This window comes from Saccopteryx leptura, chromosome 6 (genome assembly GCF_036850995.1).
Source record: "Saccopteryx leptura isolate mSacLep1 chromosome 6, mSacLep1_pri_phased_curated, whole genome shotgun sequence".
NCBI classification, from domain to species: Eukaryota; Metazoa; Chordata; class Mammalia; order Chiroptera; family Emballonuridae; genus Saccopteryx; species Saccopteryx leptura.
The window spans coordinates 34,317,295-34,329,953 of record NC_089508.1 but is presented as its reverse complement, the minus strand read 5'-3'; the positions used below and the strand labels follow the sequence as shown (position 1 = coordinate 34,329,953).

Sequence of the window (12,659 nt, the reverse complement as noted above, 5' to 3'; positions counted from 1 at the left end):
TATCACACTGGTTGGAAATAGACTTTACTAAAGTAACCTAGCCAATTCAGTAAACAAACAAACAGCAACGAAGCCCCAAAGAGGGGTGAAGAAAGTATCCAGAGTTGCTAAGATATATAAGATATCCAGTTTTCAATAAATATCACAAGACTTGCAATGAATACGAGAGTGTGAACCATACACAGGAAACAAAGCAGACAACAGAAACTGCCTATGAGAGGTTCTAAATGTTTAATTTAACAGACGGATTTCAAAGCAGTGTATCTGAGTATGATTTTTTAAAAAGGAAAACTTATAGGACACCATTCTGAGAGAAGTAAAGAAAGCCAAAATGCAAATTCTGGGCTTGCAAGTATAGTAATCAAAATGGAAGCGTCACTAAAGGGGCTCACTCACCAACAGTTCTGAGTTGGCAGAAGAAAGAATCAGTGTACTTAAAGAGGAATCAGTAGAGATTATGCAAGATTAATAACAGAAGAAAATGAATAACACCTCAGAGAAATGTAAGATTTTAAGCATACCAACATATTGATATGGAAAAGTGAGAAAAAAATTATTACAAGCAAAAATGGTTGAAGACTTGCCAAATTTAATTATAGACATTAATCTACATGTCCAAGAAGCTCTATCAATTCCATAGAGTACAAACACAAACAGGTCCACACCTACACACATAGTCTTAGTCAGTTCAGGCAGCAAAATACCTGTAGACTGAGTGACTCATAAATAACAATTTATTTCTCATAGTTCTGAGACTGGACTTTTGAGATTAGAGTTTACATCATAGTCATATTTTTGTGAGGATCCTCTTGAGTTGCAGATAGTGGACTTCATGTTATATCCTTACATGGCAGAAAGAGAGCTAGCTAGTTCCTTGGCCTCTTCTTTATAAGGGCACTAATCCCATTTATAATCCAAATACCATCATATTTGCATTAGGTTATCAACATGAATTTTGATGAGACAATAATTTCCATTTCATACCACTCATCAAAGTTAAAAGTGCCAAAAGACAAAGACAGGGAAAAAAATTTAAAGCAGTAAGAAAAAAATGACTCATCACACACTAGTGAATTACAATAAAATTTACATGACTTATCATCAATAGAAATGGAGACTAAAAGGTATATTCAATACTGAAAGAAAAAAAAACTGTCTACAAACCAAGAATCTTTTATCTAGGAAAACTGTCTTTCAAAATTGAAGATGAAATAAATTCCCAAATAAACAAAAACTGAAATAATTTGTTCCTAGCAGATCCACCTTGTAAGAAATACTTATTTCAGGCTGAAAGCAAGTGACCACAGACAGTAATTACAATACACATACACACGAAACCTGGTAAAGGTAATTACGTACTTATAAAAGACAGTATAAATACACCTTTCTTTTCTCTCTTAACTGATTTAAAAGCTGATTTTATAAACAATACATATATAGCTGTTTTGTTAAACCTATAATATACAAATGTAATATATTTGACAATAACAGCACAAAGAAGGTAGCTGGGAAGCAAAGCTGCATTGGAGTAAGTACATAACACCAGATTGTATTTCTAATTCACAAGAACAAAATAGGAGAAACAGAAACAGTAAATAAGAAGGTTAATGTAACAAACTCTATAAATATATACTTGTCCTCTTTATTTTCTCAGCTTCCTTATTATTTATAATTATAGCAATATATTGTACTTGCTATATATACAGTGTGTCCGTCAAGTCATGGTGCACTTTTGACCGGTCACAGGAAAGCAACAAAAGACGATAGAAATGTGAAATCTGCACCAAATAAAAGGAAAACTCTCCCAGTTTCATACCTATTCAGTGCAGTTCGATGTGGGCTCATGCACAGATTTTTTAGGGCTCCTTAGGTAGCTATCCCGTATAGCCTCTACAGACTCATCACTGACTGATCGCCTACCAGAACAGGGTTTCTCCACCAAACTGCTGGTTTCCTTATCCCACTGAGTAATGTTACTCCTATGTGGTGGCGCTTCGTCATAAACGCGCCGATATTCACGTTGCACTTTGGTCACGGATTCGAATTTAGCAAGCCACAGAACACACTGAACTTTCCTCTGAACTGTCCACATCTCGACTGGCATGGCTGTAGGCTGCTCCATTGTATACACGGTGTTACGTCATCATCTGCACATGCGCACATGCTGCCACATCATCCTACAGAAACTGGGAGGGTTTTCCTTTTATTTGGTGCAGATTTCACATTTCTATCACCTTTTGTTGATTTCCTGTGCCAGTCAAAAGTGCACCATGACTTTACGGACACACTGTATGTGTGTACAAAATATATGTAACATGGATAACAGTAATAGCACTAAAAGGAAGAATAGAGAATAGAACTATATGGGAGTAATATTTCTATATCTCATGAATTAAATTAATATAAATCTAAGTAGATTCTGCTAAGATGTACATGGAAACTCTAGAGCAGGGGTCTCAAACTTGCGGCCCGCGGGCCGCATGTGGCCCGCCAAACAATTTTGTGCGGCCCGCAGACTAATCCACGAAGTTCAAAATATTTTGGATAAAATTAAGTAAGCCTAGGGGCCTACTTGTATGTTTCATTTCTCTAGCATCCTAGCTAGATATTAGCTTAGTTAACAGCAGTTGTGATGCGAACTACAGTTTCTGGTCGTTTTGTGACACTGAGTAAACTGCATGTACGATTGTGCTTGTTGTACTGATTTTTTTTTGTTTTCAACTGCAGTGAGAAAAGTGTTGTGTAACAGTTGCCTTTTGTAGACCTAGTGCGGCCCGCCAAACGGCTATGATCTTGCTCTGCGGCCCACATGCTGAGTTGAGTTTGAGACCCCTGCTCTAGAGCAACCACTAAGACAATAGCTCCAGTAAAAATAGTGAAAAAATTATTAAAGGAGTTAAAATGTTATATTAGAAAATGTTCACTCCATGCAAAAGAAAACAGTGAAGGTGTAATAGAGGAATGAATAAGAGACAAATAGAACACATAAAGTAAAATGTCAGATATAAATCTAGCCATATCAATAACAACATTAAATGCAAATGGATTTAACAGTCCAATCAAAAGGCACACTGTCAAAATGGATAAAAATTTTTTGTAAGGACCCAACTCTTGTTATCTACCGTATAGATATTGTGTATTGAAATATGCATGTAGGTTGAAATTAAAAGGATATAAAATAATATGTCATGCAAACAACAGTAAAAATGACAGAATTAAAATTATTTAACTAGAATACATTTATAGAAATGTTTCATCTTATCTAGTATTTAGTTTTGGGGTGATACAGTTCATAGTGCTTGATTCTGTCTCTCTGATTGCAGTTTATCAAAACTTGATGAGACATTCTGCAGTGAGTTGGATTTAGTATTACATATACATGGTGAAAATATAGACATCTTCTCTAATGAAGTAGCTTTTATTCAGTATTTTCCTTTTATTAATTTGTTAGTTATATATACTAAGAATATGTTTTGTTTTGGGTTTGTGTATGTGTGTGTAGGGGTGTGATTTATCCCAGGGTGTAATACAACATGCATCTGTTACCTTTTTTACTATTAATAATTATTTTTATCATTTTTAATAGTAATTGCTTTTCTTGATATCTTTCATCAATTTGGGGAAATTTTTAAACATTGTTTTTGCCCTGGCTGGTTGGCTCAGTGGTAGAACAATGGCTCCAAATGTGGATATCCCAGGTTCAATTCCTGGTCAGGGCACACAGAAGAAGTGACTATCTGCTTCTCCAACCCTCCCCTTCCCCCTTCTCTCTCTCTCTTTACCTCCCTCAGCTATGGCTCAGTTGATTTAAGCATGTTGGCCCTGGGCACTGAGGATGGCTCTGTGGTCTACCTCAGGCACTAAAAATAGCTTGGTTGCCAGCCACCACAGATGGGGGTTGCCAGGTGGATCCTGGTTGGGGTGCATGCTGGAGTCTGTCTCTCTACCTCCCCTCCTCTCACTTAAAAACAACAAAACAAAAAGAGATTTAAAAACCCCTACAACAGATGTGTGGGGAGCAAAGCATCAGTCCCAGATGGGGTTACCAGGTGGAACCCAGTGAAGGCAGATATGGGAGTCTCTCTCTGAATTTCCCCTACTCTCACTTAAAAAAAAACAAGATTGTTTTTGACTATTGTGTCTTCCATTTTGTCTTCTCCTTTTGGTATCTAATTCTACATAAATTAGACCTTTTGAGTAGGTCTCACATATTTGTCATTTTCTGTTTGTTTATTCTTTCTACTTTCTCTGTATTAATTTGTGTTTTTTTGTTAACTTGTCTTTGAGTTTAATATTCTTGTGTTCTGCTGAATTTTTAAATGTGTTTACATTCTTTAATTTTGATAAACCTATTTACTTAGATCTGAATTTCAGATATTGTAATTTTATGTCCTATTTATCTTGTTTTAATTTTTTTCTAGTTTCCAATTTTCTGGTGAAATTCTTCTTTTTATCTGTTTTGTTTATCTTCTATTTTTTGAATATATTAACCATATTGTATTTTAAAATTCCTTGCTGCAAACTCCCCACACATCTGTTGTAGGGGTTTTTAAATCTCTTTTTGTTTTGTTGTTTTTAAGTGAGAGGAGGGGAGGTAGAGAGACAGACTCCAGCATGCACCCCAACCAGGATCCACCTGGCAACCCCCATCTGGGACCAATGCTTGAATCCATTGAGCTATCCGCACTCAGTTCCTGGGGCAACACTCAAACCAATCAATCCACTTGCTATGAGAGAGGGAGAGATAGCAAAGGGGTAGAGGGAGGAGAAGAGAAGCAGATGGTCACTTCTCCTGTGTGCTCTGACCGGGGATCAAACCCAGGACAATTGCATGCCGGGCCAATGCTTTATCCACTGAGTCAACTGGCCAGGGTTAAAATATGTTTTTTATATTATATTAGATCATGTTTTCTTGCATGCCAACTAATTTTTATAAATTTATTTTGTATGTAAAAGATACATATTGGTAAAAAAGTTTTATCATCTGTCAGGTTGTCTCCCTTTCTACCAATAGACAGGAAGTATGAGAAACAGATCACTCCAATCCGATTTGGAATTTAGCTAAGTAAGAGATGCATTAAGAATATAGTGGGTTTCCATTTCTTTATTCATGAATGACAATAGAAAATTTACCTCTATGTTCATAGGTTCCACTTTAGCTCTCTTGCCTCCACTATAATCAATACAGGCCTCAAAAGCTGGTAATTTTCACTTTGTCTCACTTGTGTATAGGACCATAATCTACAGTTATTCATAAGAGAAAAACAGCCATGTTTGGCTGTAGTGAAGGGATATATATGAATAATTGCAGGAGATGGGGCTAGAAAGTTAAATTAGAGTCACATTAAATGGTTTGTACGTCTTACGGAGGGAAGCTTCTAGAGATTTTGAAGGAAAGACATTTTTAGATTTTATTTTAGAGGATTTACTGTCCATATCAAAATAAATAGGAAAGAGGCAGAGAAAAGCAGAACACTTACACTGCTTTATACCTATCTAGATGAACAATGATAAAGACAAGGCTCATATCAGTGGCAGCAGTAGTGAAAATTATGGGAGGTATAGCGCAATGCTTAATAAAACAGGCTCTGCAGTGTAATTGAATTGCGCCCTTGTGTTTATCTTAATCATTCTGTTTTCCTAAAAATGCTTTGCTTCAATTACAAGATCTATTGTGAGATTTAAATGTTTGTAAAGTACATAGCATGGTACCTGGTACACAATAAACACAAATGACAGTTATATGATATATGATTCAAGTAGACATGAGAAGTGAGGATTAGAAATAAAGATTAACCTAGTTTTTCAGCTTAGACAACTTCATGGAAGAATCATGTTTGAGGGGAGTAATGAATGTTGGGGGTTTATAAGGCATACAGGTAATATCCTATAACTGGAAATTTATTCATTTCCCCAACCAAATAATTTTATAGATTTGTCTGTTCACTGATGACAGTTTTCATCCTTTGCTGGTACTATTCATTTAATTGAGAGTCCCTTTTCATATGTTATCTTCTCCTCAGAGTAAGAGCATCCCAGAGAAATGATGGAAAAAATACATATATTTCAAGTATAAAGAATATCAAATTGCTACAGGTTTTGTCTCGGCTGTATGTCTGATCACTTAGTTCCCCAACCCCTTATAGAAAAACAGAAGTTAGTGTTACCATTGTATAATATGGAATAGGTAATTTTTTTCTCAACATCAGAACACTCTGATCTGGTAAAGGGAACAGTTCTTGGCTATCTTTGAAGATAGTTTAAGCCTGCCTGTCTTTCTGCTATTTTTTGCTATAGATAGAGCAATGTTCTACTGTTTCTATTACTAATTACACTGGGGAACAAAATTTTTGTTGCATCCCCAAAAACACTTGTTCTTACCTAATTTGAGTGTGCTGATCTCAAATCTAATATTAGTTTTTCTCTGTAAACTATAGTTTTTTTTGCAACTCAAGGTTTTAGGTTTTCATCTTGTAAAATTTTCAACATTTAGTTTATCATAATGAAGTAGAATGTCTTCTTGGGCATCATCTTTGTGAAAATATAATAATTTGTATAATGCAGTAAATACACTAAAAGATTTGATTGCATCAGAATTTATCTACAATTCAAAATAGAACATATTAAAACACTTATCTTAATCATAAAATTTTCGCAAAACTTATTTAAATTCTATTCAGGAAAAATTTGCGTTTGTAGCTCTTGCGTTTGTGTACTTGTTGAGGACAATCTCGTTTGATGCTCCAGCAGTAGTCTGCTCATCACTATCAGCTCCAAGATTTTCAGGAAACTTCTTAAGGTGACTGTTCAGGAAGTGAATCTTAACACTCGTGTTACATCCAATGTCGCGGAAAGCCAACAGCATCCTTTGAACCAGAAGTTCATAGTTTTCTGCTTTTTTGTTGCCAAGGAAGTTCTTTGTAACTGCCACAAAAGACTGCCATGCTTCTTTTTCATCTTCCTGGCAAAATTCTTCATCACATATGAGGGTTCGAATTTGAGGTCCATCAAATACACCTGCTTTTATTTTCTCAAAAGACAAGACAGGTAAAGCAGAAATAATATGTTGAAAGTATTCACTTTCTCTATTCAGTGAACAAACTGCTTCATTAAGCCAAGTTTGATGTGAAGTGGGGGAAAAATGATCCTGTCTCGATTAACTATGGGTTCATTCACAATATTTTGCATCCCTACTTCCAGAGCTTCACGTTTTAGCCACTCCTTCTGTATCCAGTGTTTCTCCCAAGCTCCGCTGTCCCACAAACACAGAAAGCAAAGATACTTTGTGAAACCTCTCTGTTGTCCTATCAGGAAATTTACCATTTTAAGATCCACACAAATGATCCAGTTATGCTCCTCATACTTCAGAAAGTCAAGGACAATTTTTATGTCATTATAATCTCGCAGATGAGTTGAATAACCAATTAGAACCGCTGAAAATAGTCAATATATGCACATGTCACAAATGATGAAATATTGCACCTTTGACATTGAAGTGTGTAATAGCTACATATATAACAGAAGGTGTTAGGACTATTCTTACATTTACGCCTACTCGAAGAAGTCGTCTTAACACAAAATAAGAGGGTGTTTTTTATCAGATAATATTTTTTACAGTTAAAAACAACTACAATTATGTAAAAGTGATGTTTGTAAAACATTAATTGCCTTGTGGTTATGTTCAATCCAAGAGTCGTTGCCCTTTAACTCCAATTTAAAAACCAATGCATACCATTAACTGTAACAAAAAGAAATTAAGTTGCATAAAAACTAGAGCATATACCAAGAAACAGATTTCAGATTTGGAATCAGCGATGCAGAAATATATAGAAACAGTTCTAAAACCTCATGCAACAGAAAATGAAAAAAAAATGTTCTACAGTGTTATTACATATAGCATTAAAACAGAAGTCTTGGCCTGAATAAAAGAATGACTGTAAATATTTTTGTTAAATATATAATTGTATGACTACTAGGTGCCTAGAAGACTCATATTCTATATTGGTGGTTGAGGAAAAATTCTTATATTTTGGAAACGAACTGAGTAAATGATAGAATTGCTGTTTTGTCTTAAAAGTCTAAAAGCCTAACTAAAAATTTTGCTCAAATGAAAAACTGTTGCACATTATACAACTACTTCAGACAACAAAATATTACTTCTCAAATACTGGAACAACCAGCTTAAGAGAGCAAATGTTTTTTTAATGAAAGAAGCTTTATAATAGATGTTACCAGATATTCATCCTGGGAATAGAAAAACAAGTAATATTTTTATCATGCAACTAAACTTAAGCTATTTGACAACCAGTTGAGTAAAGTGAAATTCATCTTCATATAACTCAACAAAATCATCTCCTAAGTTGTTCTCAGTTTCTTGGCTACATTTTTAAAAATTATGTGGGAAGCTTTTAAAAAATCCCAATGCCCAGGTTGTACCCCTGGGGATCAGATCCAAGCATCAGTATTTTTCCAAGCTCCCCAGATAATTTCAGTGGACGTTCAAGGTTGAGAAACATTACTTGTCTATGAGTTCTTTGAAACCAAGGGTCAGTCTTTCATTTATTTTTTACACTTTTAACCTAATATATAGTATAGGTACTCAGTAATGTTTACTTAATCACTGGATGAATTGTGTTATTACCAAACAGTAGAACTCTTCAGTATAAAGGGACTATCTTAACTATATTAGCATCTTGCAGTTTAAAAAGTTTGAATACCCTCTTGGTATTGACAATACTGAAAATTGGCATTTGGTATAGAGTTTTGTTTTTGTTTGTTTTTTGTACTTGGTATATTTTGTTGATACAACTTTGATATCATATCTGTTTTTAGTCAAGATCTGATGTAAATGGAGTGTGGTCAGAGATGAGAAAACTGTGGCACAACACTCTAGTGCTGCTGTGGGGTATTTAGAATTGTTAAAAAGAAATCAAAAGCATTCTCCCCTGGCTGGTTGGCTCAGCAGTAGAGCGTTGGCCCAGCGTGTGAAAGTCCTAGGTTTGATTCCTGGCCAGGGCACACAGGAGATGCGCCCATCTGCTTCTCCACCCTTCTCCCTCTCCTTCCTCTCTGTCTCCCTCTTTCCCTCCTGCAGCCAAGGCTCCATTGGAGCAAAGATGGCCCAGGCTTTGAGAATGGCTCCATGGCCTCCGCCTCAGGCATTAGAATGGCTCCAATTGCAGCGGAACAACGTCCCAGAGGGGCCGAGCATCGCCCCCTGGTTGGGCGCATGCGGAAGTCTGTCTGTCTGCCTCTCTCTAGGTTCTCACTTCCGAAAAATACATAAAAATAAAATAAAGTGTTCTAAGATCCATTAGTGGGAGGCCAAATTCAGTTAGTCCTTTTGCTGAGTTGTGATATCAACCTTTTTTTTGAGACTAGAAATAATAACTACTTTGAATGATAAATATTTATGCTTTTCTACTTTTTAAATAAAAGCACAAGTCAATGGAAAATTTAAGTGGTTTGTGAACCACTTCATAATAACTTCTATTGTAATACTCATTGATTTTGTGTGTGCGCTTTCCTCAGAACCAATTTATAACTATATCAAGGATGGAAGTCTTCAGTTGGGCTCTCAATAGTGTATAATTTTTATCTTTTAAAAATAGTTTGTTGCCTGACCAGGCAGTGGTACAGTGGATAGAGCGTTGGATTGGGATGCCGAGGACCCAGGTTCAAGACCCTGAGGTCGCCAGCTTGAGCACAGGCTCATCTGGTTTGAGCGAAGCCCACCAGCTTGAACCCAAGGTTGCTGGCTTGAGCAAGGGGTTACTTGGTCTGCTGAAGGACTGGGTCAAGGCCCATATGAGAAAGCAATCAATGAACAACTAAGGTGTTGCAATGCGCAATGAAAAACTAATGATTGATGCTTCTTATCTCTTTGTTCTTGTCTTTCTGTCCTTGTGTATCCCTCTCTCTGACTCTCTCTGTCTCTGTAAAATAAAAAAAAAGTTTGTTGCCATTAATAAATCATAATGGGAAAATCTCCTTAATCTGGAGCTTCAGGCTCTCCATTCCTGTGATCCAAAAATGTGCAAAGAAAGAGAAAAAAATCATTTTTAGATCCTGAATTTGTACTTTTAATTATCCTGCATTTTATATCACTGATGAATATAAGAACTGAGGGCATTATATTCTACTTATTAGCCTGATACTTGTATTTTATACCTAGTTATCAGCAGTTATTATAATTGTATTATTAAATTTTGGGACCTGTATTATAAAAAAAATAATGAAATGATTTAAATGTTCACTTAATAGTTCTTTTTAATAAATAGCTAAAATGCAGAATGAATGAATAGAATTACCAGTAGTGTAAGGTGACTCGAGATCCTAGTTCCCTTTCTTTACAAACTAGCTGGGTAACTTTTAGTAAATTATTTAACCACTTTGTACTTTAGTTGTCTTATCTGGAAAATGAAGAGGCAAATATTCTAAGATCTCTACCAACTCCAAAATTTTATGGTATATAATTCTGTAAACCTAGTCTTTTTAAGTGTCATTGCATTGTAGGGGAATAAAACTTGAAGCAATAATCTATCCCTAGACCTTTTTTTTTATGCAGCCATGTAAAATAATTACCTCCCAAATTGTAAAGCTTTCTTAAATATCTTGAAACTTAGCAGAAAATATTGACATAATCACAGGAGGAATGTAGGGAAACATATATTGAGGATCCCATAGATCTAGTTTGAATTCTAGCTCTATCTCCTTCTAGTTTATGAGCCCATAAGTGAATAAGTTTCTTGATCTCCTAGAATCTGTTAATGAAAAAATGAATGAGTCTATTTCTTTAAATATAAAAGTAAAGTATGATTGGTGTGGTTTTAATAATGAGATTGAATAATTGACACATAGATAGTGCTGGAATTTTTTAACCTGAATATATTTTGTATTTTTCTGAAGCTAGAAACGGGGAGAGACAGTCAGACAGACTCCCGCATGCGCCCGACCGGGATCCACCCGGCACGCCCACCAGGGGGCGACGCTCTGCCCACCAGGGGGCGATGCTCTGCCCCTCCGGGGTGTCGCTCTGTTGCGACCAGAGCCACTCTAGCGCCTGGGGCAGAGGCCAAGGAGCCATCCCCAGCTCCCGGGCCATCTTTGCTCCAATGGAGCCTTGGCTGCGGGAGGGGAAGAGAGAGACAGAGAGGAAGGAGAGGGGGAAGGGTGGAGAAGCAGATGGGCGCTTCTCCTGTGTGCCCTGGCTGGGAATTGAACCCGGGACTTCTGCACGCCAGGTCGACGCTCTAACACTGAGTCAACCGGCCAGGGCAACCTGAATATATTTTGAATGGCTGAAAAGAACTTAGATATGCCATATGAGTACATAACAAACATTAATTATAAACATCTTATGGTATTTTATAGAAAGTAAATGTTTTTCATTTACTTTCAAGAATTTGATGCTTGCATCCTTATTTTCTATGAGTAAAAGAAATACCCAAAACCATGGTGTGTTTTGATCAACAGTGAGATTTTTCTGTGAATTATGGTTCAAGATTTTTATGTTGATTGTTAAAAAGAATTTGTTTTTCCTCACTAGACATAATGTATTTGAGTATGTGGATGTTTTGAGCAGACAGTCATGTCCTTCTGCATGTGACATTATTTCCTGTTTTTTTTTTTCAGGAAACCCTGATAGATTGGTGTGATGAAAAAGAACTTAATTTGATATTAACAACTGGAGGAACAGGGTTTGCACCACGAGATGTCACTCCAGAGGTGAGATAGAATATGCTTTTCTATTCAAGGAGTTAACTTTTTATGATATTTTTTAAAAACCATTTAAAAAAATATTTTTATTTATTGATTTTAGAGAGAGGGGAGAGAGAGAGAAAAAAAAGAAGGAATTAAAGGAGCAGGAACCATCAATTTGTAGTAGTTGCTTCTCGTATGTGCCTTGACCTGGCATGCCCGGGGTTTTGAAATGGACACCTGAGCATTCCAGATTGACACGTTATCCACTGCACCATCACAGGCCAGGCTTATGTTATTTTTAATATTTTTAATATTATTTTTGTTACTCTGCTAGGCAGAACAAGAGACTTGCGGTACAGAACAAGAGAATGAAAAAAAATTGCTTTGGAAGAATTATCTGAAAAAATGTTTCTTGACTTTCTTTCTTTGGACTGAGCCTATAAATAATATAATATGTGGAAGATTGAGCTGGTCCCGAGGTAATCCTGCATTTGCTCAGTGTCTTTGGTATCAGTTGAACTTCAGGCATATTGCCAAAGTTGGTGATAACAAAACTCTGACTTTTAGCATGACGTCTGGTCTGATGTGTTCATAATATAACTCAAAATGTATCTGATTTCTCTTTTCTTGAGATAGCTGTGTCACTGGTCTCAAAGCACAGTGAGCTGGTCACAATAGGATATTTATACCAATTTTACAGTTCTTTTGATGAGAAAGGGTTGTATATTCCATATTTTAAATGTGAAGTTAGTAAGTCAAAAAGCATATAATATCTAGGCTTTATGCAACAAGAATCACCTCAACCTTTGGACAGGGGGAAATAACAGAGAAAGAATGAAGAGTAGATAGTGCTCAATGGTAGGGGGAAGTCTTTCTTTTTAAATAAGCCATAAACCAGGTTTCACTTTCAGTCATATGCAAATTTGTATTACCAATCGAGACAGTGTTTCCTCTAC

At 36.1% G+C, this 12,659-nt stretch overlaps 1 protein-coding gene across 8 annotated transcripts in view; it reads left to right on the top strand.

Moving 5' to 3' along the window:
- GPHN (gephyrin) overlaps positions 1–12,659 on the top strand; it is a 509,895-nt gene that overhangs the window by 184,383 nt on the left and 312,853 nt on the right. For all 8 annotated transcript variants that reach the window (XM_066388097.1, XM_066388096.1, XM_066388095.1 and 5 more), the window contains exon 4: positions 11,635–11,727. In XM_066388097.1, coding sequence (XP_066244194.1) covers positions 11,635–11,727 — 93 coding nt within the window. The remainder of the gene's footprint in view (positions 1–11,634; positions 11,728–12,659) is intronic.